The sequence below is a fragment of the Saccopteryx bilineata genome, chromosome 8 (genome assembly GCF_036850765.1).
Source record: "Saccopteryx bilineata isolate mSacBil1 chromosome 8, mSacBil1_pri_phased_curated, whole genome shotgun sequence".
NCBI classification, from domain to species: Eukaryota; Metazoa; Chordata; class Mammalia; order Chiroptera; family Emballonuridae; genus Saccopteryx; species Saccopteryx bilineata.
The window spans coordinates 34,506,078-34,533,214 of record NC_089497.1 but is presented as its reverse complement, the minus strand read 5'-3'; the positions used below and the strand labels follow the sequence as shown (position 1 = coordinate 34,533,214).

The 27,137-nt window shown below is 37.0% G+C and overlaps 1 protein-coding gene across 8 annotated transcripts in view; it reads left to right on the top strand.

Moving 5' to 3' along the window:
• CBLB (Cbl proto-oncogene B) overlaps positions 1 to 27,137 on the top strand; it is a 239,262-nt gene that overhangs the window by 167,371 nt on the left and 44,754 nt on the right. For all 8 annotated transcript variants that reach the window (XM_066240711.1, XM_066240715.1, XM_066240714.1 and 5 more), the window contains exons 11-13: positions 5,425 to 5,610; positions 7,187 to 7,552; positions 21,844 to 21,938. In XM_066240711.1, coding sequence (XP_066096808.1) covers positions 5,425 to 5,610; positions 7,187 to 7,552; positions 21,844 to 21,938 — 647 coding nt within the window. The remainder of the gene's footprint in view (positions 1 to 5,424; positions 5,611 to 7,186; positions 7,553 to 21,843; positions 21,939 to 27,137) is intronic.

Here is a 27,137-nt window from a genome sequence, read left to right as displayed (position 1 = left end):
GATTGTGAGGTGTACTGACAAATCAGTGCCAGGTGATTAAGTTCGCACAGTTCACAGTCCTTAGGATCTAAACCCGAGGATTGGTTCCAGTATTGGTTTGTTGTTTTTTTCCCCCAACATCTCCATTTATTTCCTGTCAGAAGTAGAGGAAGATAAATGACCTAAATGATTTTGTAATGAGGATTAGATCTATGGAAGGGGAAGGCAGAGTGAAGGGGTGAGAGGAATGTTTCTAGAATCTATGTAGAGAATGATATACATCAGTAGACTGAAGATGACTGGACACATTCCTTAGGTCACTTCTTGGCTTTAGAGATGTTGTACCTGATGACTACCTATAACAGGGGAATTCTGATACTGTAAAAATTAAAATTCTTTAAAAGACGATTAAAAGTCCTGGCTTGTTGGCTCAGTATTAGAGCGTCAGACAGACGTGTGGACATCCCAGTTCCAATCCCAGGTCAGGGCACACAGGCGAAGTGACCATCTGCTTCTCCACCCCTTTCCCTCCCTCTCCCTCTTTCTCTTCTCCTCCTTTAGCCATGGCTCAGTTCATTCAAGCACATGGCCCCTGGGTGCTGAGGCTGGTTCCATGGAGCCTCCACTTCAGGTGCTAAAAATAGCTCAGTTGTGAGCATGGCCCCAGATGGGCAGAGCATCAGGCCCTAGACGAGGGTTGCCAGATGGATCCCAGTCGAGGCGCATGCGGGAGTCTCTCTATCTCCCATCCTCTCACTTAGAAAAGAAGAAAACACATTTTTAAAGAAAGACCATTCAATATTCAAGTATTATATAAAGACAAGTGTAGTTTAAAGAAATAATTTAGACCTACATTCTATTTTGCTTCTCTTTATTTTCAGAAGGGAAACTATTCTTTTCTTTGAGCTGAACTGATAAGTTTTGATGTCATGAATTTTTAATATCTCATCTAAACATGTAATTATGAGCTGGTGTGTGAAGCATTGTGTGAGGCTTCTTTCCTCCTTAGACTTTCAGACGGGAAGGAAATAAAACTGGTAATTATTTAAATAAATTTAAAATAACCTTTTAGGTGACCATCTACTAAAAATGTTTACAAATGTCATAGTTGGTATTGAATTTTACCAGCAATAAAAGTTAATGCAAAGATTCAATCCTCTGATTGCAGAATTGTTCATAGAGACAGCAAACTGTTCAGCAAAGAGTCATGCATTATTATCTAAAGGGCATTGTAAAATTATTTAATCTTACAAGGAAATTTTACTAAAATTTAGGAGAACTTGGAAAAATGAATACGTTACGGTGAATTTAATCCACATAATCATTAAAAATAAAATGTTTTTGTCTCTTTACATACTAATAAATAATCCATAAGATTATTTTACCTACACCAACTTACAGATGCTGTAATGCTCCAAATTGAATTAGTTCTTCAGAAGGACACTCTAATCACCTAATCACCCCGAGAATACAGTATGAATTGAGCTAAGCAAGGTCTGCGTCCACTTATATTCACGAAGTTGTAAAACTGTGTGCTTGTCTGGAAATATGCAAAAGTTCAGGTTTATTGTTGCACCACACATGTTGGTTTGGATATCTGTCTCAAGGACTTTCTTTATACCCTTTCATGTCTAATAATTCACCTATTCAAATAAAATCCACCCCATTATTTAAACATACTAAGAATTTTGTAACTGCTTAAGTATTAACTATTTAAGTGAAAGTCAAGTACTGATGGTAATGGGCTATTGGCTCTGTGAGAATTCTTTTTCAGGTAACGAAGGAAACAGAAAAATAATTGTGGAAGAAAAGTGCTTGGAGGAGCATAGGTCTTGTTCAGTACTCTTTACAATATAAGCACCTAGCACTGAAAAATCTCTCTGCAAATTCCTAAATTAATGAAGTACTATTCTGTGTGTGTGTGTGTGTGTGTGTGTGTGGTATGTGATTGTGTATATGTGTGTGTATTTTGCTTGGGGTAGGAATTGTCTAAATAGCTTTGCTTCTTGAATCTGTTTTTGTACAGGATAATAACCAGCTCCACAAAGTATTTTTATCAGTTAAGTTTCACAAGATCTCAGGGAATGTAATTTATCCTAAAGGGAATTGTAGAAAATTAGATGTCTTGTGACATCGCCTAATCTGAAATGCTATGAATTCTTTTGGTTCTGTGATCATGTTGGATAGGTTTAATCCTGTAGGGTTTAAATTCATGACCACATAAAGGCCCCATGACTTTATGGGTGGAATTGTTATTTTGTTAAGAATCACTGACTGCATTATAATCAGCTTATGAGTACAGAGTGTTTACTTTTCTCTTTTAATTTAGAAATAATTAAAAATATTTTATCTTATCACAAGTAAAAGATATTAAAATATAATCATGAAATTACTAAAAAGAAATGGTTACTAAAATTGTCATAAAATTATGTCTAATAGTATTGGCTAATTTTATTTGAAATCAATTGAGAGAACAAAAACTTGAGAGTTTAGCAATGTCATGACAATATTTTGGCATATCCAAGGTATGGTCTAGAACAGGCGTGGCCAACAGTTTTTGCCCCTGGGCCAGAATAGAAAGAAAACTTTTTTCACAGGCCGGACGAAATATTAAAATTAAAAAATGTTTAGTACAAAAATGATTTGTTTAAGTAAACAAAATTTTATTATGTAATTTGTTTAATAAATGTGAGTGAAAAAAATTTTAATATACAATATTATTTTAATAAAAACATAATTACATACTGTATAATAATCCAAACTATATCACAATCAATCAAAACAATATTTAATAGAATGAGCTTGAAGGGGTTCTATTGCAAATAAAACAATTATTTCATTTTACAATCAGCCTGGACACATTTTTAGTTATCAACTGCAGCTATTGTCTATGCTACAGTGCCACTTGATTCAGCACACTTGACCACAAAAATAACAAATTGTTTGACCTTGGGTGAGCACTGGCAATCTCTGCCTGAAAGAATGTAGGTTTCACATTGCCGCTAAACATCAAACAGTTCATATCGAGTACAGATGAATTCAAAAGTTATAAATCTTTATGATGAAATTTTAAAAAAAAATAAAGTATTGCGAATTTATTTGACCAATTATTGAAAGTTAACCCTAGGTTAGTCACATGCGAAATTCTTTTCCACATATCACTATTTTCCTAAATATCTCAATTTCCAATAATCAAAGACGCTTCTGCTTCTGAGTAGCTGAGATTTTAAAGTAGCGGAAAATATTAAAAATTTAATCGCTGGCCGCATAAACTCTAGACCCACAGGCCATATGTTGGCCATGCCTGGTCTAGAAGCTTCTGGTTAGCTGCTGAAATTTATATTAAAAATCCTTTATGAAAAAAAAAAAAAAATCCTTTATGGCCCAGGCTGGTTGACTCAGTGGTAGAGTGTTGGCCTGGCATGTGGATGCCCTGGGTTCAATTCCCAATCAGGGCACACTTAAGAAACGTCCATCTGCTTCTCCACCCTTCCTCTTACCCCTTCTCTTTTCCTCTCTTTATCTCTTTCTCTCTCTGTTCCCCTCCCACAGTCATGGTTCAGTTGGTTTGAGCACATCAGCCACCTCACTAAAAATAGATCGGTTGTGAGCATTGCCCTAAACAGGCAGAGCGTTGGCCCCAGACGGGGGTTGCCAGGTGGATCCCAGTTGGAGTGCATGTGGGAATCTTATCTTCCTTCCTCTCACTTGGAAAAAGAAGAAAAAAAACCCTTTACAATGGGGAGCATAACTTCCTACTCCATAAATGTGGGCTGTGCATAACGACTTAATTGCAAAGAGTACAATAGGGAAAGGAGGAGAAAAGAGAATAACTTTACAGTTTACAGTGAAGAAGCCAGGTAATTAGTGATCAATATCAACAGTGATGAATCATTTGTCTTCTCTCCAAAACCCAGCCACCCTTGTGTAATCATGAGTAAAACATGGGACAAAAACCAATTATTATTATTATTATTATTATTATTGTATTTTTCTGAAGTGAGAAGCAGGGAGGCAGACAGACAGACTCCCACATGCACCCAACCGGGATCCACCTGGCATGCCTACCAGGGGGCAATGCTCTGCCCATCTGGGGCGTTGCCCTGTTGCAACCGGAGCCATTCTAGCACCTGAGGCGGAGGCCATGGAGCTGTCCTCAGTGCCCGGGTCATCTTTGCTCCAATGGAACCTTTGGTTGTGGGTGGGGAAAAGAGAGAGAGAAAGGAGAGGGGGGGAAGGGTAGAGAAGCAGATGGGCGCTTCTCCTGTGTGCTCTGGCCGGGAATTGAACCCAGAACATCCACACACCGGGCCCAGGCTCTACTACTGAGCCAGCCGGCCAGGGCCCAAAACCCAATTTTAGTTAATTTGAAAATTTTTACACAATGTGTCTAAGTGTAGATGTGAACACAAATCTGTTATCTCATCTCGGTTAGATAAAAAAAGACTAGCGAAAGTTTTCTCACTGTTGCTAAGTTTGAATTAAACTGCTACTTGTTGATATTGACTACTTTTATAAAGGTGAGTAAGGTTAGGGGAGAAATGACTTAAAAACAAGCTTAAAGCTCTTTATAAATACGAATGTTTGGAAACAGATGAATATCAAAGCATGCTAGATTGATTCAGTCGGTTTAAAAATTAAGCCTAGATCTCCAAAAAGCTAGTAACAGCCTTGAAAAGGAAACTGCCTCATTTCAGAACAGAATGTTATTTAGCCCAGTGAGGTACTTGATTAGTATGGCTTTTATACCAAGTAGCAATTAGGTTATTTCACACTTCGAGGAAAAAAATGAAAAACAACTTCCATAGTAGAAAGGGCTGTATACATAGAGCTAGAAGTATAAAATACTTGTTATTGGCTTTCTGATGCTATCTATCATACATAATGGAAAACCTGTATCAGCATAGAAATATATCAGTTTTTAGCAGAAGTACAACTTTTGTGATTTAGTTAATTAAAAAAAATTTTAACTTGAGAAGTCCTTTTTCATGTGAAGGCTTGGGAAGAAAATACATACATATTTTATATGGAACAAATGGTTTCTAAGTTCTAGAATGTACTATGAATCAAAGACCAAAGAAAATTCTGTAATATAGATGACCGAGAACAGTGTACCCCTGCATTCAGTGTTTCTGCTTTCCTCAAAAAATATAGATGGGTTTTTAGAACAATGTCCATATTCAGTTGTTGTTAAGCTACACTTCTGCTTGTTCTTTTTTTTTTATACGCCCTTTCTGCAATATGTAGGAGAAACTTATCCATTTACTCTTTACATTACATCGCCCCGAAGGGACTGTGGGTTCTTTCCATCTATTAATCAGAGTTAATTGACTACAATTCAACAGATGTTCAATGGCAGAGACCTCAAAACCAAATGTCTTCCTTATGAAAGGCATTCACTTTACTCATCAAATAAACAGTATCTTTGCCTTTTATTTATTCCAGTGCACTGACAGGCAGAATTCTCCAGTCACCTCACCGGGGTCATCGCCCCTTGCACAGAGAAGAAAGCCACAACCGGACCCTCTCCAGATCCCGCATCTAAGCCTGCCTCCCGTTCCCCCTCGCCTTGATCTCATTCAGAAAGGCATAGTTCGATCTCCATGTGGCAGCCCAACTGGTTCACCAAAGGTAAATCGATTTTATTAGACACGGGTAATAATTTTATGTGACAGTTATTGATTGCTCAGGTTCTTTTAAATTTTATTTCTCATATTTCTTGTGCTCTTAATTGTTTCTGAACAGTTTGGAAGGGTTTCTCATTTTGTTTATACTGACCCCACTACCGTATTCCCTGCTTTCTTATTATTCAATATAAAAGTTACATAATTATTCAGAGAGAGTACATGTTTATTGCAGCTCCCTGATTTGCTAATCTAAATATCAGAGTCAGTACAGTTATTCTGTAAAATGGATTTAAAAGATAATTATATATATTAAAATACTCTTCTCAAATGATATTTTACATTCATTTTCATATTGTCATGACAAGAAAAATGTGACGAGAGTATATTTGCATAAGGGCTTAAGGTCTGATAAATTATCACCCATGTTTCAAGGTGACTCAGAAGAGGGAATTATATTTATTTTTTATACCTGAAGCAATTAATTATAAGGAATTACAATATTTGCAGAGTAATTAATTACTGTTTAGTATTAAAGACTTAATTCTAATTCAGTAAATCTAAGCCCACAGTTTATTTTAGCTCTGGCCAATTTTTTTTTAATTTGTTAAGGGTATATTTTGCTTTATTAAATACAAGGTTTAAAAAATTTTATTTAGTAATATGCTTTACAGTCAAATTACTTGGAAGCACAATATTTTATTAGTATATTGTATTAGTATATTTGATTTCTCTTCATTATCGCTAACTTGGTTTTAAGATCATATTAAGACTTCCTAGGGAGTTATTTAGGCAGGATTATGTAAATACACAACACATTCCTTTTATCTCTAGTATCAAAAGCACAAATCACTCATCAGATGGTTGAACCAAGTGTATAACGAAAGCTATGCATGTTACTTAGATTCAGTTCAGGGTCTTCTACCTTCATATTTCCCTGTAGGCATCAGACTCATTTGGGGTTTGTTTCTTTTTTTTTTTCTTTTCGTTTTAAGGATCCATAAAATTGAAGTGAGATCTATAAATAATACTGCTCTCTTTTGTATGATTTTTCACTCTTCTGTTACTAACTGATAAAACAGAGAACCAGAGCAATTGCTTTGTAATGCAGCAGTGAATACAGAAATAGCAAAACCAACACTTAATCTTTCAGGAATACTACAAATCAAGTTGCTCTTTAAAAAAGTAAAAGAACAATTCTGTTGGTTTCTTTTATCTTTCCTAAGTCATTGAAATGTGCAGATAAGTTAATGACTCAATATTGCTTTAATGCTTAACAGTCAAAATTATCATATAATTTTAGTGTCCTGCTTTTTCCTGTAGATTCTTTATAAAATTTTTAACATTTTAGTTTATATACTCATATCTACAAAAATTTCTAATGAAATATATTTACATTTTCCGTTAACTTTTAAAAATTTCATTAACTGGTAATAAAAGAAATTTAAGAAAAAGTGACCTAGGAATCTGATAAAGCTCCACAACGGCTTTAGAAAACAAAAGCAATAATCTAGTGGTCTGGAAGTTATTTCAGTGTCTGATATGACTTCTGATTATTTTTTTTCTCTCTTCTGTCTTCTTAGTCTTCTCCTTGCATGGTGAGAAAACAAGATAAACCCCTCCCAGCACCACCGCCTCCCTTAAGAGATCCTCCTCCCCCTCCGCCGGAGAGACCTCCCCCAATCCCACCTGACAATAGACTGAGTCGTCACTTCCACCCTGGGGAGAGTGTGCCTTCCAGAGACCAGCCAATGCCTCTTGAAGCCTGGTGCCCTCGGGATGTATTTGGGACTGTTCAATCACCAGGATGTCGACTCCTAGGGGATGGCTCTCCCAAGCCTGGAATCACAGCGAGTTCAAATGCAAATGGACGGCACAGTAGAATGGGCTCTGACCCAGTGCTAATGAGGAAACACAGACGCCATGATTTGCCTTTAGAAGGAGCCAAGGTAAGAAATATACAAAGCTGCTTAAACTCTTCTGATAGGAGGGAGTATAAAAGGTTGGGCAGTGTATGTTTTTTTCTTTTTTTTCTTTTTTTTTTTTTTTTTCATTTTTTCATTTTTCTGAAGCTGGAAACGGGGAGAGACAGTCAGACAGACTCCCGCATGCGCCCGACCGGGATCCACCCGGCACGCCCACCAGGGGCCAAGCTCTGCCCACCAGGGGGCGATGCTCTGCCCATCCTGGGCGTCGCCATATTGCAACCAGAGCCACTCTAGCGCCTGAGGCAGAGGCCACAGAGCCATCCCCAGCGCCCGGGCCATCTGTGCTCCAATGGAGCCTTGGCTGCGGGAGGGGAAGAGAGAGACAGAGAGGAAAGCGCGGCGGAGGGGTGGAGAAGCAAATGGGCGCTTCTCCTGTGTGCCCTGGCCGGGAATCGAACCCGGGTCCTCCGCACGCTAGGCCGACGCTCTACCGCTGAGCCAACCGGCCAGGGCTGTTTTTTTCTTTTTATTGTTATTTATTTATTTATTTTTGCCTAGTGTGGTACTTCCCAGCAGGTCTTTAATTAACTCTAATAATCAGAAGCTCATTAAAACTTGAACTTAAAAGAGGTCAAGGCAAACATCTGTATGGCCAGTAGTTGTGACCATCTCGACCATACACATCCGGGTTCTCACTGGATTTGGGCAGGTGGGAAAGAAACAGTGGAGCCAAAAAATGGTGGGTCACTTCTTTATTCAAGTCTTCACCTGCTGGTGAGCAAACACACAGGGAAAAAACACTTCCGTTTTATTCAGGGCTCCCAAAGTCACTGACGCATTCTCCAGTTCCACAACCAGGAGAATCTTCTCCGGTTCCTCCTGGAATCAGAGGCCCCACCAGTCTCAGCAGAGCTCGCAAAAGCCGCGCTCCTCTGGTTCCCATCTGCCCACCTTCATTCTCTCTGTTCTCGCTCTGCAAAAACACTGCTTCTCTCTCCTCCAGCAAACATGACCAAGACAGTGGCCCTTCCCAAATCAGAAAGGTAATTTGCAATTTCACAGATCACATACCTGGCACTGCCCAGCGCCATTTTTTAACACTAAAAGTGAGCAGACTCAAAAAATACAAATTTTCTTTTTTTTTTTTTTTTTCATTTTTCTGAAGCTGGAAACAGGGAGAGACAGACAGACTCCCGCATGCGCCCGACCGGGATCCACCAGGCACGCCCACCAGGGGGCGACGCTCTGCCCACCAGGGGGTGATGCTCTGCCCATCCTGGGCGTCACCATGTTGTGACCAGAGCCACTCTAGAGCCTGAGGCAGAGGCCACAGAGCCATCCTCAGCGCCCGGGCCATCTTTGCTCCAATGGAGCTTTGGCTGTGGGAGGGGAAGAGAGAGAGGAAAGCGCGCGGAGGGGTGGAGAAGCAAATGGGCGCTTCTCCTGTGTACCCTGGCGGGGAATCCAACCCGGGTCCTCCGCACGCTAGGCTGAGCAAACCGGCCAGGGCAAAATACAAATTTTCAAACTCATTTGCCCAACAACGTCCTAATAAGTTAATTTTAATTTGAAGACACTAGAGAATTTGCCAGAGATTTATTTCACCTTCTTTATTTCATTTGCCAAAATGTTTTCCTTGTTGGTGGGAGAATTAGCACTGTCTTTTAAAACTCTCCTACTTGTATCTAATTTGAAAAATAGTTGTATAATTATAACATGACATAAATCGGCATTGGAGTTGTTACTGCCTAGGGTAGCACACTTATGCAACCAGGTCAAATGAAACTTCTCACAAACATAAAAACACCAAGTCCAGTTCACTGTTACAAAGCAAGCTGTTTCTCCATAAAACTGAGAGAATTCTCACATATGCTGAGTTCTTGAAGGATATCACTACTATCATTTATATGCCCACGAAAGCATTTAAGCATACAGGAAACCAAAGGGGCAATGGCAGAAATCATTGAGTTCAGAGCTTTTTTTATAGGCTTTTGGCACAATTGCCTATTATTCTTATATTTGCTTCCATGATATTTTTTGCTCTGAAATAAAATAATTGCCCTCATTTTTTCAGCTAAAAGAAGCTTGTCTCTTTTGATGGCTTTAACATTAAAGTGAACCCACTTCTGTTGATCTTAAATTCTTATTTTAAGGAAGTAACTTACTCCTTCAAAATAATAGCTTGCCATTGATGAATTCACCTTATCATATATTCAAGAAACAGAGAAGCGTGAAATGTGATGTTTATTCAACTCCTGTGCATGTGTGTTTTGTGCATGTGTATGAAAGGAAAGTGACAATGAAAATTTTGTATCATATTTGACCTCTGTGATATTCTAGAGTAGCCAGGATAGGAAGAGTCGAAACTGCCCAGTACAGCATCCGGCACAAAACAGGAGAGAAGGGTGGTGCTTTGCCAGGACTTTTTGCCCGTGATTGTCCTTGGTACCTTCAGTTTGCTCATCTATTACATATAAATGTGAAGATCGCTAAAGTGTCCTCCACCGTCATCTGAATATGTAAATGAAAAAGAAAGCGCTTATAAAAGCATCCTTACAATGCTTTCTGAATATGGAGGGTTTTGTTGTTGTTTTTTAAATGGAGAGATTATTATCCTCAAAAAAATATTTCTACAATCTAGAAGCCTTATTGGGGAAGTGCCATTTTTTTTTAATGTATGTTTTTCCTTGAGTCTTTTTGTTCCCACATGATCACACTTATCTTGAAATGATCTCTGACATGAATTGACTGGTTATATATTAGCAGCATGTAACAATTTACTTTCTGAGTGAACTTCAGAAATACTTATAATATAATAATTATCTTAGCCAGTTCACTGAAGAGCTCTTGATCCAAGCTTCTTTTAGAATCTATGTTATACAGTTTTAGCACTAATATAAATCTGTTCTTCTAAGCCCTAGAATGCTGGCTGTCATTTTGTATGAGGTTACATTTTTGTGTCAAATATAACTACTATTATTATTTAGACTTGTTTTCAATAGAGGTAATGCTTCACATCAAATATTGTCTTCCCGTTTTAAGATAAGAAAACTTGGATAAGTTCTAAAAGTTTAAATTAAAATTAAATGTATATATAGAATACCAGAAGGGGAATTCATAGAACTAAACAGCCTGTGAGTGGCCCCACAGCTCACCCCCATCACCATGTGTCTTCAGTCAGTGTGCTAGTTTCCATCATCCATTAGAACCATTGGCTTTTTGTATTTGCATCTTCACTTAGATAAACAGTAAGGGGAACAAGAATAAATTAAATTCTCAGTACTGCATTTGCTAGTTGTTGAAAACTCTGAGGAAAAGAACCCTTTAATTCACAAAGTGAAATGTAAAACTTTTTTGTGACTTTGATGTAATCTCTTTTCTCTTTCCCTTCCCAATTACCTGATCAAATAGCCGACATAACCCTTATAACATGAGTCTGCAAGCTAAGAGTTATTAGGATTATATAGCTTGTTGTATTGGTGAGAGATATCTGTCTTTTAGCCCTGTTTCCTTTCTCTAAAATTCTCACGTTCCAGTCATGTTATTAACCTGTTTCTTAATCAGTATTTTTGTTTGCTAGATAGCTATTTATTGTTGTTGGTTGGTTGGCTGATTACTTGGTGTTAATTATCCAAGGTGAAAATTTTTGCACTGCAATCTTTTTAAATCCTGTTGGAAACTTGAAATTTATCTCTTTTCTAGATAATAACATTAGGACCAACTGTCTTTTTCATTCCTCTTGAAAGATTAAGACTAATGCTGTTTCTTATGTGATAAAAACTACTTCTGACTTATACTATTTCATGGAACATTATTTTAAAATGACTCTGTACAATAATCTGTTCAAGACGTTGCTAGATAAATACAAGGAATGATTTCACTTTTTGAGATTGTGGCTTTTGCTCTTTTGCTGGTGAAGTCCATGTTTATATAAACGAGCTTAAACATATCTACAAATCTCGGGCTGTCTTTCAGAAAATAAGTCCTCTGTGCATGCTGGTTTCACTCCCAGTCTGCTGTTTTGAAGGACAAATTTGAGAAACATTTTGGGGGTAGTGTATTTGTGGGATTAGAATTGTAGGATAAGGAAAATTGAGTGTATTGGGGCCAAGTTTATCACAAGAGTATTTACTTTTCCTATATCTCAAGGGTCCCAAATTCTTTAACTTTAATTGTTAGATAATATCTGAGTCATTAGAAAACATTGCCACCTTCAAGATTAGAATTCAATGATATCTTGACGTATGTGGAAAAACATTAATCTAGCATTTAAATAAATTATATGCTAATTCAGGTTCTACTTCTTCTGCATGTCAAAACTTTCCCAATTGTATTTTTATTCCGTCAACCTATTTTGGCTATATGAGAACTTAGGGTGTTCAAGACACTATGGAGCACACAAAATGAATAAAGCACAGTATAGTGCTTGGGTGAGACACTATAACTTAGAGATAAGAAACAGGGATAGCACCCAGGAGATAAAATGTGGGTTCCCCAAGAAGACAGAAACATTCTAATTGAGATGTAGGGTAAAAAAGAAAGAATACAAAAAACTTCACGCAAGAGGGTCACTAGCTGAAGATGTTAGAAGATTGGTAGGTTTTGTTTTCGTAGACATGACAAGAAGAAATAGGTGGAGATGGGAAAACAGTGTAGGAAGTTAATTTTGGACAGACTATAGGACATAAAGACATGATAGGCAAAACTATGGTAATGTAGATTGAAACCAATTATGTAGGGTCTTACAGTCTACACAAAACTGTTTGAATTAGTAGATAGGAAAGCACGTTTAAAATGTTTTGATAGGCGCCCCAGCCCGCCGCGCTGCCGCACCTGCTCCCATATAACCAACTACCGAGTGCGGCAGCCTCAACTGCGCGAGGGCGGCCGCCAAAGTGCCATTAAAGCTCGGGGCGGAGAGGAGGCGTTACCTGGGTCCCCTCTCCCGGGTGAAGCCGGGCCGCCGAAGGACTCCTCGTGCATGATTAAGAACTCTGCAGTTCTCTTCGGCCACAGCTGAGGAGGGACCCCCGGACCTGCTGCCCGAGAACTGCGCCGCCTGGCGGGAGGATGGGAGACGGGCGCTGACAGAGTCGCCGAGGAAGGACAGGGGAGCCTGGCGTCTCAGTGGTGACCATAAAGGATTACCATTTATTGCCATTCAAAATCTACTGCACATCATGTTTTATGACTACTGTAAAAGGATCTCTTTATAGAAACCAGGTCCTTTTGGAAGTTTGTAACTTGGATCCTGTTTCAGAAAGCAGTTAGGCACTTGGAGTGACGTCACGGAAATGGCGCCGTGAGAAGTGCGTCCGACAGCTCTCCCCTAAATCACAACAAATTTATCAACTAGAAACAGAAAAATTTATCCTCGGAGTATTCCGGAGTTCCACACAAACTGAAAGCAAAAGGACTGTTATCACTTGAATCTGAGAGACGAGGGTGTGGAGGAAGCTACCACAGCGACGCTCATTCAAGCCGCCAGGGAGTGCGCCTGTGTGCTATCAATAAGACTACCCTCAGATGCCGATAAGAAAGAGGAAATCGAATATTATGGATACAAAAGAAAGAGAGGTAACACAAATAGATGTGGAAAAATCTATGGAGAAAAGACTTAACATATTGGAAGCCTTGAAGCTAAATGACAGAGAATTTAAAATAGAAATGTTAAAAATACTCAGAGATATACAAGAAAACACAGAAAGGCAATATAGGGAGATCAGAAAACAACTCAATGAACACAAAGAATATATTACCAAGGAAATTGAAACTATAAAAACAAATCAAACAGAAATGAAAAAATTCACGAGCTGAAAAACGAGGTAACAAGCTTAGCTAACAGAACAGCCCAGATTGAAGATAGGATTAGTGAAATAGAAGACAGACAACTTGAGGCACAACAGAGAGAAGAAGAAAGAGACTCAAAAATAATAAAAAACGAGAAAGCCCTACAGGAATTGTCTGACTCCATCAGAAAGAATAACATAAGAATAATAGGTATATCAGAGGGAGAAGAGAATGAAAATGGAATGGAGAATATACTCAAACAAATAATAGACGAGAACTTCCCAAGCCTGTGGAAGGAACTAAAGCCTCAAATTCAAGAAGCAAACAGAACACCAAGTTTTCTTAACCCCAACAAACCCACTCCAAGGCACATCATAATAAAGATGACACAAACCAATGACAAAGAAAAAATTCTCAAGGCAGCCAGGGAAAAGAAGAGTACAACATATAAAGGAAGGCCTATTAGATTATCATCAGATTTCTCAGCAGAAACTCTACAAGCTAGAAGAGAGTGGACCCCAATACTTAAAGCCCTGAAAGAGAGGAACTTTCAGCCAAGAATACTATACCCATCAAAGCTATCCTTCAAGTATGAAGGAGATATAAAAACATTCACAAATACAGAAAAGATGAGAGAATTTATCAACAGAAAGCCCCCACTCCAGGAAATACTAAGGGGGGTTTTCCAACCAGATTCAAAGAACAAAAGAAAACAACACCACAAGTAACAGCTCCACCAAGAACACAATAAAACCAAACTTAAACTGTGACAACAAAGGAAAAAAAGGGGGGAGAGGATGGAGATTAACAGTAGCAAAGGATGATGAAGTGCAGAAATACTTATAAGATAGGGTACTACAATGAATATGGTAGGTACCCTTTTCATTACTTAATGGTAACCACCCTTAAAAAAACCACCACAAAAACACTTGACTTAAAAAAGGTAGCAACAGAGGAAAGAAGTATGGAATACAAACAAACAAAAACAAACGATAGAAAAACAAAAGAGAAGAATCAAACTAGATACAAAACTAACAGAAAGCAATTTATAAAATGGCAGTAGGGAACCCACAAGTGTCAATAATTACACTAAATGTAAATGGATTAAACTTACCAATAAAAAGACACAGAGTAGCAGAATGGATTAAAAAAGAAAATCCAACTATATGCTGCCTACAAGAAACACATCTAAGCAACAAGGATAAAAACAAATTCAAAGTGAAAGGCTGGAAAACAATACTCCAAGCAAACAACACCCAAAAAAAAGCAGGTGTAGCAATACTCATATCTAATAATGCTGACTACAAGACAGAAAAAGTACTCAGAGACAAAAATGGTCATTTCATAATGATTAAGGGGAAGTTGAATCAAGAAGACATAACAATCCTTAATATATATGCACCAAACCAAGGAGCACCAAAATATATAAGACAGCTACTTATTGACCTTAAAACAAAAACTAACAAAAATACAATCATACTTGGAGACCTCAATACACCGCTGACGGCTCTAGATCGGTCATCCAAACAGAGAATCAATAAAGATATAGTGGCCTTAAACGAAATACTAGAACACCTGGATATGATAGACATCTACAGGACACTTCATCCCAAAGCGACAGAGTATACATTTTTCTCTAGTGTACATGGAACATTCTCAAGAATTGACCATATGTTGGGCCACAAAGACAATATCAGCAAATTTAGAAAAATTGAAATTGTACCAAGCATATTTTCTGATCATAAAGCCTTGAAACTAGAATTCAACTGCAAAAAAGAGGGGGGAAAACCCACAAAAATGTGGAAACTAAACAACATACTTTTAAAAAATGAATGGGTCAAAGAAGAAATAAGTGCAGAAATCAAAAGATATATACAGACAAATGAAAATGAAAATACGACATATCAGAATCTCTGGGATGCAGCAAAAGCAGAAATAAGAGGAAAGTTCATATCACTTCAGGCCTATATGAACAAACAAGAGAGAGCCGAAGTAAACCACTTAACTTCACACCTTAAGGAACTAGAAAAAGAAGAACAAAGGCAACCCAAAACCAGCCGAAGAAAGGAGATAATAAAAATCAGAGCAGAAATAAATGAAATAGAGAACAGAAAAACTATAGAAAAAATCAATAAAACAAGGAGCTGGTTCTTTGAAAAGATCAACAAAATTGACAAACCCTTGGCAAGACTCACCAAGGAAAAAAGACACAGGACTCAAATAAATAAAATCCAAAATGAAAGAGGAGAGATCACCACAGACATCATAGAAATACAAAGAATTATTGTAGAATACTATGAAAAATTATATGCCACCAAATACAACAATCTAGAAGAAATGGATAAATTCCTAGAACAATACAACCTTCCTAGACTGAGTCATGAAGAAGCAGAAAGCCTAAACAGACCAATCAGCAGGGAGGAAATAGAAAAAACTATTAAAAATCTCCCCAAAAATAAAAGTCCAGGCCCAGACGGTTATACTAGTGAATTCTATCAAACATTCAAAGAAGACTTGGTTCCTATTCTACTCAAAGTCTTCCAAAAAATTGAAGAAGAAGCAATACTTCCAAACACATTTTATGAGGCCAACATAACCCTTATACCAAAACCTGGCAAGGATGGCACAAAGAAAGAAAACTACAGACCAATATCTCTAATGAATACAGATGCTAAAATACTAAACAAAATACTGGCAAACCGAATACAACAACATATTAAAAAAATAATACATCATGATCAAGTGGGATTCATCCCAGAATCTCAAGGATGGTTCAACATACGCAAAACGGTTAATGTAATACACCATATCAACAAAACAAAGAACAAAAACCACATGATCTTATCAATAGATGCAGAAAAGGCTTTTGATAAAATACAACACAATTTTATGTTTAAGACTCTCAACAAAATGGGTATAGAAGGAAAATATCTCAACATGATAAAGGCCATATATGATAAACCATCAGCCAACATCCTATTAAACGGCATAAAACTGAGGACTTTCTACCTTAAATCAGGAACAAGACAGGGTTGTCCACCCTCTCCACTCTTATTCAATGTGGTGCTAGAAGTTCTGGCCAGAGCAATCAGACAAGACAAAGAAATAAAAGGCATCCATATCGGAAAAGAAGAAGTAAAGCTATCACTTTTTGCTGATGATATGATCCTATACATCGAAAACCCGAAGGACTCCACAAAAAGATTATTAGAAACAATAAACCAATACAGTAAGGTCGCAGGATACAAAATTAACATACAAAAGTCCATAGCCTTTCTATATGCCAACAATGAAATATTAGAAAACGAACTCAAAAAAATAATCCCCTTCACGATTGCAACAAAAAAAATAAAATACCTAGGAATAAACATAACAAAGAACGTAAAGGACCTATATAATGAAAATTACAAAGCATTGTTAAGGGAAATCGAAAAAGATACAATGAGATGGAAAAATATTCCTTGTTCCTGGATAGGAAGAATAAATATAATCAAAATGGCCATATTACCCAAAGCAATATACAAATTTAATGCAATTCCCATCAAAATCCCTATGAGATTTTTTAAAGAAATGGAACAAAAAATCATCAGATTTATATGGAACTATAAAAAACCCCGAATAGCCAAAACAATCCTAAGGAAAAAGAATGAAGCTGGGGGCATTACAATACCTGACTTTAAACTATATTATAGGGCCACGATAATCAAAACAGCATGGTATTGGCAAAAAAATAGACACTCAGACCAATGGAACAGAATAGAAAGCCCAGAAATAAAACCACATATATATGGTCAAATAATCTTTGATAAAGGGGCCAACAACACACAATGGAGAAAAGAAAGCCTCTTCAACAAATGGTGTTGGGAAAACTGGAAAGCCACATGCAAAAGAATGAAACTCGACTACAGCCTGTCCCCGTGTACTAAAATTAATTCAAAATGGATCAAAGACCTAAATATAAGACCTGAAACAATAAAGTACATAGAAGAAGACATAGGTACTAAAATCATGGACCTGGGTTTTAAAGAACATTTTATGAACTTGACTCCAATGGCAAGAGAAGTGAAGGCAAAGATAAATGAATGGGACTACATCAGAATTAAAAGTTTTTGCTCAGCAAGAGAAACTGATATCAAAATAAACAGACAGCCAACTATATGGGAACTGATATTTTCAAACGACAGCTCAGATAAGGGCCTAATATCCAAAATTTACAAAGAACTCATAAAACTCAACAACAAACAAACAAACAATCCAATAAAAAAATGGGAAGAGGACATGAACAGACACTTCTCCCAGGAAGAGATACAAATGGCCAACAGATATATGAAAAGATGCTCAGCTTCATTAGTTATTAGAGAAATGCAAATCAAAACTACAATGAGATACCACCTCACTCCTGTTAGATTAGCTATTATCAACAAGACGGGTAATAGCAAATGTTGGAGAGGCTGTGGAGAAAAAGGAACCCTCATTCACTGTTGGTGGGACTGTAAAGTAGTACAACCATTATGGAGGAAAGTATGGTGGTTCCTCAAAAAACTGCAAATAGAACTACCTTATGACCCAGCAATCCCTCTACTGGGTATATACCCCAAAACCTCAGAAACATTGATACGTGAAGACACATGTAGCCCCATGTTCATTGCAGCACTGTTCACAGTGGCCAAGACATGGAAACAACCAAAAAGCCCTTCAATAGAAGACTGGTTAAAGAAGATGTGGCACATATACACTATGGAATACTACTCAGCCATAAGAAATGATGACATCAGATCATTTACAGCAAAATGGTGGGATCTTGATAACATTATAAGGAGTGAAATAAGCAAATCAGAAAAAAACAAGAAATACATGATTCCATACATTGGTGGAACATAAAAATGAGACTAAGAGACATGGACAAGAGTGTGGTGGTTACCAAGGGTGGGGGGGGAGGGAGGACATGGGAGGGAGGGAGAGAGTTAGGGGGAGGGGGAGGGGCACAGAGAACTAGATGGAGGGTGATGGAGGACAATCTGACTTTGGGCGAGGGGTTTGCAACATAATTTGATGACAAAATAACCTAGACATGTTTTCTTTGAATATATGTACCCTGATTTATTAATGTCATCCCATTACCATTAATAAAAATTTATTAAAAAAATAAATAAATAAATAAATAAAATGTTTTGATAGAGTGGTAGAATCAGAATATTTATGTTGATAGCACTGGAATTGTAGATTTGGGACAGTGAACTAGGAAAGCAGGAGATGAAGATGTTTCCTTAGTTAAAGAAGGCCTGGATCAGCGAGATTTCGATATGAACTGCTTCAGTTGATACTATCAATGTACACATTTGAAGAACTAGAAGTTTCTCTGATTTGCAACCAACCTTTTCATATTTGCAGAGAAAATAAAATATTTATTTTTAACTAAAAACTGTGACTTATTGTACTCCCTCAGGTAGTGGCAGCTAAAATGATTTTAAGTTTAATAAAGTGGACACAGGTGGAAACATGGAATCGAGGATGAAATGATGTTAAATGTCATTCCACCACTGTCAAATCATATAAACGAGCACATTAGAGGAATAGAAATAGGACATCACCTTTGTTACCTGTATGTCTAGGACCTTTGCTGTTTGCAGATATGCATAACCTCAGTTTATCAAGTGGGAAAAAATTATGAAGAATTACTTGTTTGGTATCATCTGTGTTGTATACAAGGTTAGCCATTAAACAAATTGCATATAGTTGCTGAGAGAATTTCAGTAAACAAATGAGTTTCTTTCATCTGTACCAATGGAAAGTCATTTCATTGGCTAATGCCTCCAGCAGTCAGTTTTCATCCCAGCCCTACTGTGTATAAAGCACTGAAGGAATGTCCTATAAGAAGGAAATTGGAGAGGCTTGTGCCGAGCCTCAGTGTGGCATGAATGCCTCTCCCACAGAACATAAGCAGAGTATCAGCACAATGCCAAGAACCAAATAAATGGTTGAGAAAAGACATACTGTGCTATTTCAGAGGCAGGAGAAATCCTTGAGTTTCTGTGTTAACAAGTGTGTCTAAAGAAAAAAAAGTGCTGTTTGCATTTTAAAGTGTTAATAGATCGTTTCACAAAATTAGGGCAAGTCACTTAACTTTCTTAGGTTATTGCTCTCCTAGAATAAACTACATCATTATCTTTGCTTCATGGTTTTACTGATGATACCATTGCCTGAGAGACTTGTTGAAATTGATAGTACCCCAAATTGTTGTGCATGCTCTATTATTAATATATTTCTTTTACTTACCTAGTGTGCAAATGAAAGCATTCTTAATATCAGTAAATGTTTTAATATATTGATATTTCTTTTTATATATGTTCACAATGTTGTGATTATAAAATTATGGTTGGGTTACTGTTAGATTAGAGCCAATATAACAGAAATTGTTATTTCTATAGCTCCTTTTTATAACTGCTGAAATTTTATTAAGTATAAAAAGATACTTTCTCCCAATAAAAAAAATTACTGCATATAAAATTCATACATTTTTCAGAATGAAATTTTGAATATATTTATGATAATCATTAATGAGATTTGATTGCACGTCTTATATCCCAGCACCATGAACAGGACTCCAGTTAAGAATGACTTTGATACATGTATTTGTTGGTTAAAAGGCATTTTTTTAGCCTGACCTGTGGTGGCAAAGTGGATAAAGCGTCGACCTGGAAATGCTGAGGTCGCGGGTTCGAAACCCTGGGCTTGCCTGGTCAAGGCACATATGGGAGTTGATGCTTCCAGCTCCTACCCCCCTTCTCTCTCTCTGTTTCTCCTCTCTCTCTCCCTCTCCTCTCTAAAATAAATAAATAAATAAAATAAAAGGCATTTTTTTATATTCAAGGTTTTTATTAAACTTTGCAATGATTAATATGTATATACTTAGAAATTTTTCTCTCTCTAGCAAAGTTCAGAAACTGCCTTGTTCTGTTATTTGGTCCATAGAAGCCTATGATACAATTATTTCATTTAAAGATATATTTTGTCATATAGTGTAACTATCATGTTGAATCTAACAAGCAGAAATATGAAAATGAGAAAATGGAACTATATAGTACAAGGCCTAGTTTTTAGAATGAAACTTTAATGCTATAAAATTGAGATTGTGTAGCTTTGAAATACAAACATTGATATATTTCAGTTGTATTCCTTAAAATATGTTCCTTATCTTATTTTAAGGTGACAGAGAAGGATATGTATGGCTCAGTGGATAGAGTGTCAGCCTGGTGTTCGGACATCCTGGATTCGATCCAGGGCACACGAGAGAACATCTGCTTATCCCCTCCTCCCTTCCTCCCTTCTCTCCTTCTTCCTTTCCTGCAGCCTGTGCCTTGATTGGTCTAAGCTTTGGTCCTGGGCGCTGAGGATAGCTCAGTTGATTTGAGCATCAGCCCCGGATGGGGGCTGCTGGCTGGATCCCGGTCAGGGTGCATGAGGTAGTCTGTCTCACTATCTCCCCTCCTCTCACTTAAACAAAAAAAGGAGAGAGAGAGAAGGATATATGGCTGTTTCAGTTTTTCATTCTAAAGCTTCAACATCACTATAGAGATATAAAAGAAATTGTTAGGTCATTGACTGGGTTACTAGAACTATTCAAGTTGTTTGTCCCAACATGCACCTCCACCTTTTAAGTATTAATAAGAGTTTGGGAAAGATGCCAATGATAAAACAGTAAAGGTTGCTTAAAGGTCTTAATATATGTTTACTCTTTTCTTGTGAATATGTCTTTGCAAAGTTATTCTCTCTTTAAGTTGCCTTACGGTAATTTCAAGTTGTTAGATTAGGAGAAAGCAGTTCTTCAGACAGTTCCTGTAACGTACATGAGCACCATGGAAACCAGAACTTTCAAAATCGGATTAATTAAACAGTGATTCTCGATGGTACCTTATGAGCAAGGCAGTAATTTAGGTTTGTGTTGTTTATACAATGAAACCTATGTATAAAATTGCCTGTATTTTGAAAACCAGACCAGGACTGTAGTTGGTAGTAGTGCTGAAGTTTGAAAGAAAGAAGCATTTCTGATTATACTCATGTACTGAGTTATTGAGAAGTTTAAAAATATTGTTAACCGCTGAGAGATATAATTTAGAACACTTATTTGGGAGGAAGAAAATAATAGCATTGGTGCTTCTTTTTTCTTTACTGAATCCTTACGGAGACCTCTAACTTTTCAATAAACACTGACCATGTTTGGGAATTTCACTATTTATTGACCTAGCTACCTGCATGGCTAGGAGGTACCATATTCTCTCTCAATATATTTAAGAATCATCTTCTGTTGTATTTCGTTTATATATATAACTTGGTACTACTTAGGGTGGTGGTGAATTTCTACTATGGTGCTATCAACTCTTATGTAAATTATATAATATTTCACTTGTTTAAATAAACTGAAATTATATATTATTTTCAAAATTATAGACTTTTTAAAGCTGCTTTTGTTTTAAGGCCCTCCAGAAGTTAAATTCTAAACTAACCCTTTGACTTCCTTTCAGGTCTTTGCCAACGGTCACTTGGGAAGTGAAGAATACGACGTTCCTCCTCGGCTTTCTCCCCCTCCCCCAGCTTCCGCCCTCATCCCTAGCATCAAGTGAGTTTTATTGGATAAGGAGATCATTTGTCCAGTATAAAGATACCGCAAATAATGGTTTTAAGGTTTTCAGTACAGAACGTAGAGGGTAAATACAAACAAATACATCATTGAAAGTGATCCAGCCGGATTTATAAACTGAAGCACCGGAAGTAAAGACCCATCCAGTTCTTTGCTGGTAACCACAGCTTCCACAAGCCCTAACCTGAACTCTGAGGCTGCACGTGGAGTGACAGGGAGAGAACGTTTTGTCTTCCCTGCGTCCGAGAAAAGGCTAGAGGAGCACATTAGCACCATATGCTCTCCCTTCCAAATTAGCTCTCTTCCTCAGAGATACCACATTGTCTCCAGGTACCCAGTTTGACATCATAAAATAATCTTTAGTTTCTCCAGTTTTCTCGTTGCTCAAATCCATTCAGCCATTAAGTCTTCTTGATTGTTCTTTTGAAGTTTTTTTGTATTCAGCTCAACTCCCCTTACCCTTGCTTCACCTCGTAGTTGTGCGCTCAGCAAGCCTTCTTCTACCTGATCATCTGTTATGATCTCAGAAGTAATATCGCTAGGTTTCAAAACTAGAAAAATGAGTTAATCCAGGTGTCTCATTTGAAAAATGGAAACACAAGAGGCATAATGGACAGTTTTATATATTTATATATATCTCCACATATGTATATCTAAATTCAACCAGGATAAACCCAAGTCTCCTGATTCCCATTTTCCTACTTTCTGTTACATCAGGCTGCCTGCCTATCTTCCGTACAGTTTGTTCTTGCAGATGAGTTCATTTAAATTCTTTTTTCTGGGGTCATTTTCATATTAAAACCCACAATTGTTTTTTCTTTCCTTCGAAATTATTCTGTGCTCTTCTGTTAGCAGTAAGATATACAGAATTTTACCCAACTAAAATATTGTTCAGTAATTCATAATGCTTGTCGTTGGTCTTGTCTTGATTTTTTTTTCTGACTTTGTGAGTTTTTCATCCTGTCCCCTCCTGTGCACCACTTTTTCAGAGTGTTTATTCTAAAAGACCCTGTCTCAGGCTCTATTTTCTTACAAAAACTTTTGTGACTTCTTCAGGCATGATAGATATACTGTTTGTAAAACTGATTCTCATTCCTCTTGCTGCAGTTTATTTTCTACACATTTTAGCTCTACTGTTTTTTTAATTTTAAAGTGCCATTCTGCATTAAAAAGATTATTAGGTTCTGAGGGCAAGAATCTATTCTTATTCTCTAATTCTCCCGTAACACCTTACTGGGGGTTTTTGTTTGTGTTGTTTTGTTGCTATAATGTGAGTACTGAGAATACTTAGTTGCTTGGTTGATTGACTTTGTTATCTGCTAAGATTCTCATTTCTAATTGAAAGTTTTAGAGCATCTTTACTCCTTCCTCTGCTGTTCACTGAACTCCCCCAGTATATATGAATGCAAAAGAAAGATAAGCTAGATCGCAGCTCCCAAAAAACTCAGTCTACTTCAAAATGAAATTACTAGAGACCATCAGGCACTGAATTGTATGACTCTGAAATTTTAGTTTTCTATAAGCTTGGAGGAGAGGCTATTATAGACTTTGTAAGTCAAGGATATTTATTTTATAGAAAAAATGGAAATTTCCAAAATCATGAAAGGTAGGCAAAATTAGAAAAGGGGGATGGGTGTGAAATTTGATGTTGTTCAGGGGACAGTGGGAAACAGCCAGTTGGATTATTCTCCAGTGGCAACTTTCCTTGGAACTGCCAGATATGTAGCAGACATAAAACTTGGAAGCATATGAATATGTTTTGTGTAGTAGGCTCTAAATCAGTAAGAGGATACGATAGTCTAGCTTCAAATGAACTCTGGATATATGTACATGGTCTAAACATCTAAGCCCATTTACCTTCGAGGATTCAGAGAACACCAGAAAATGAAGTAAATGAAACTTGCTAGATAAAGAGTAAATTTTCACATTCTGTTTATTAAGTTCATATTGGCAAGTGGGATAAGAGGCAAAGGTTGCAGTTGCTTCATTTTTATTTAATAGTAAGTACCTGTTTCTCTATAGAGTAGGTATAACAAATTCATAGTAAAATGTATTTATTGACTTTTTTTAATACTTCAGTTTGTATGTGCATATGGATATACTTTCTCCCTTTTTACTTTTTATTTTTCCCTCAGAAGCAATGCAATGTCTTCGCTTAACCAGAGAAGTATTTTAGCAATGCATACTTAACAGCAAATTAGTTTTCTATTTTGCATGCTGCAAATTAACTATAGTTAATGTTAATAATGCAACTGTTAGCTTTTAATGGTACATTTATGTCTCCAGTTTATTTTTCTATTATTATTAGGTAGAAATTGTTCATTGTAGAAAATACAGAAAGTATATAAAAAAGAAAAATAATAAATACATAATAAATATAAGTATATACATATGCCTAATATCAATGCTCAGTTTTAATATTTTGACATTTTTAAGACTTTTTTACATTAGATTATATATATATATATATTTTGTTGTTGTTGTTGTATTTTTCTGAAGCTGGAAATGGGGAGAGACAATCAGACTCCCGCATGCGCCCGACCGGGATCCACCCAGCACGCCCACCAGGGGCGATGCTCTGCCCCTCCGGGGCGTCTCTCTGCCGCAACCAGAGCCACTCTAGCGCCTGGGGCAGAGGCCAAGGAGCCATCCCCAGCGCCCGGGCCATCCTTGCTCCAATGGAGCCTTGGCTGCGGGAGGGGAAGAGAGAGAGAGGAAGGAGGCGGGGGGGGGGTGGGGTGGAGAAGCAAATGGGTGCTTCTCCTATGTGCCCTGGCCAGGAATCGAACCCGGGTCCCCCGCACACCAGGCCAACGCTCTACCGCTGAGCCAACCAACCAGGGCTACATTAGATTATATTAAAGAAACAATTTTATGCCCTGTTTTGTCACTTAATATTTAAATAAACATTTTTATTAATCCTTTCTGCACTGTATTTATTATGAATCGAGCATAGAATTCTGAAGTGTAATAAAGTCAGGCCTGGTCCCAGACCTGACTCCGGCACCAAGTATTTGTCGCTGAGCAAGGTATCTTCTCTGGAACTCACTTTCTTCATTTGCTAAATGAAGGCATCAATTTATTTAAATGATCTCCAGAATCCTTTTGTATTTTAGCTTTTTAGGTTCTATGCAATATTTTTTGAGGGGTACACATCTGTAGTGTTAATATATATGAAATATTTGGCGACTTGCATGTTCATTTGTAGTTGGTCAGTATATCCCTTTGCTGAATCTGATTACTTCATGAGTTGGATTATTGCCTTGGTTTTATTTTTAATTTTTATTTTATTTTTTATGTTTTGTCAACTATGACCTCATTAGAGGTTATAACCAGCCTACAGTGAGTAAAGACTCTCAGCTCTGGAGGGAAATAGAACGGGCGGCAAAATGTCACTCACTGAAATGGGGATGTTGGATGTTCAAGTACCTATTTGTATATTGGACTCTTAGTGCATGTTCCAAATTCAGGCCAAAGCAAAATTGCAAATTACCACCGAACATAGACTTTTGCAGTTCTCACAAAAAGTGAAAGCTCCAATGTTAAATCCAATAATGTCAAAGCTAGAATTTACCTTTAAATCTATACTATGATCTTGTAAATATTTACTGAGGTGTAATTGTTAAATTATTTGATGTTACTCCAAGTCCTATTTACTTAATATAAGAGACTATACTGTGATACTGTTTACCTTCTCATAAAACTATATGTTTGCACTTAAGTTACTCTTACTGTGTAATTCATCTTAAGACCTAAAAGAATCTATTATTTATCTTTTAAAAGTATTATTATAAAAGCCAAAACTAGTCTAGTGTGTATAGATTTACTTGTTTCTTCAATTCTTTTTCTAAATAATTTCTATTTAGTTAAAATTGACATTTAGCTATAAATATATAAAATTTTAAATAAAAGCTTGAAATATAGGTCATTATTGTGTTTGATGGGGGAGATTAAAAGAATCCTATATGGATTGTTTTACTTGGTAGTATAAATTTTATTAAATTATATTAATCTAGAAATAATTTGATATTTTAAAATTAAACTAAATACAACCTGAAATAATTAAAGTATTATTTTACTTTACAAAAGATAAGATGTTGGCAAAAGAGCAAAGGAATTATTGCAAATAATAATGGAATAATTATGTCCAGGTAAGATAATGTTTTGGAATTTTGAGGGATATTCTTTTTTTAAAAGAATATTTTTTGTGTGCTTTGTGTTTTAGAAATGGACCTTTGTACTTTTTGACATATTAAACTTTTAAATACACATGAACCAATATTACTTGGTTCATATTTTTGAAAAAAGGGCCTTTTTTTGTTGTTAGAGATGGTAGTGTTGATTATTGTCTTTTCTAAATATAAAAGATTGCTAGTAGGGTCAATATTTTAGGGAATCAAATTTTGCCTCACTATCCTATTTTCATTCAGTTTCATGTACTGACTGATGATTTAGTGTGAACAAGATAAAACCCCCATCCTCGTTGGAACTGGTGCTGTAGTACATTTTGGAGAACAGAAAGAAAGCCAATGACTATGATATATTGTCAGGTGGTGGTAAATGCTAGGAGAAAAAGTAACGCAGCAAAGGGGTTAAGCCGTGACCGTGAGGTTTATAGTTCTCTAAATGAGCTCATCAGGAAAGGTAATATTTTAACAGAAACCTGAAAAGAAGTAAGGGAGAAACCATGAGGTTGTCTGAGTGACGAGCATGAACAGGACTCCAGTTAAAACAAGGAGGCGAGTGAGTTTCTGAAGAAAAGCAAGCGGGCAGTGTGTCTGGCATTGAATAAGGTATGCGGGAGCTAAATTGTCTGCTGCCTTTAAGAACTTTGATTTGTTTAGTTTTAGGAGCCATCGGAAGGTTTTGATCAGCATGATGACATGTTGTTAGTTTGTGTTTTTAAAGCGTTTCCCCGGCTGCCATGTGGAGAATTGTCTGTAGGAAAGCAGAAGTGGAAGCAGGGAGACCAGTGGAGACTTGCAGTCATCTGATAGACCAGTAAGAGAAGGCCTGGGCATTGGCTGGAACGATGCTGAGGGAGTTACACGGTCAGCTGTGGGTTGTATTTTGATCCAGCAATACCTTAAGAAATTGAATGTCTGTTAGGCATGATAGTGATGACAATTATATAGGTTTTTGGCTTAAAAAAAAAACAACTGAGTCAGTGGTTGATGC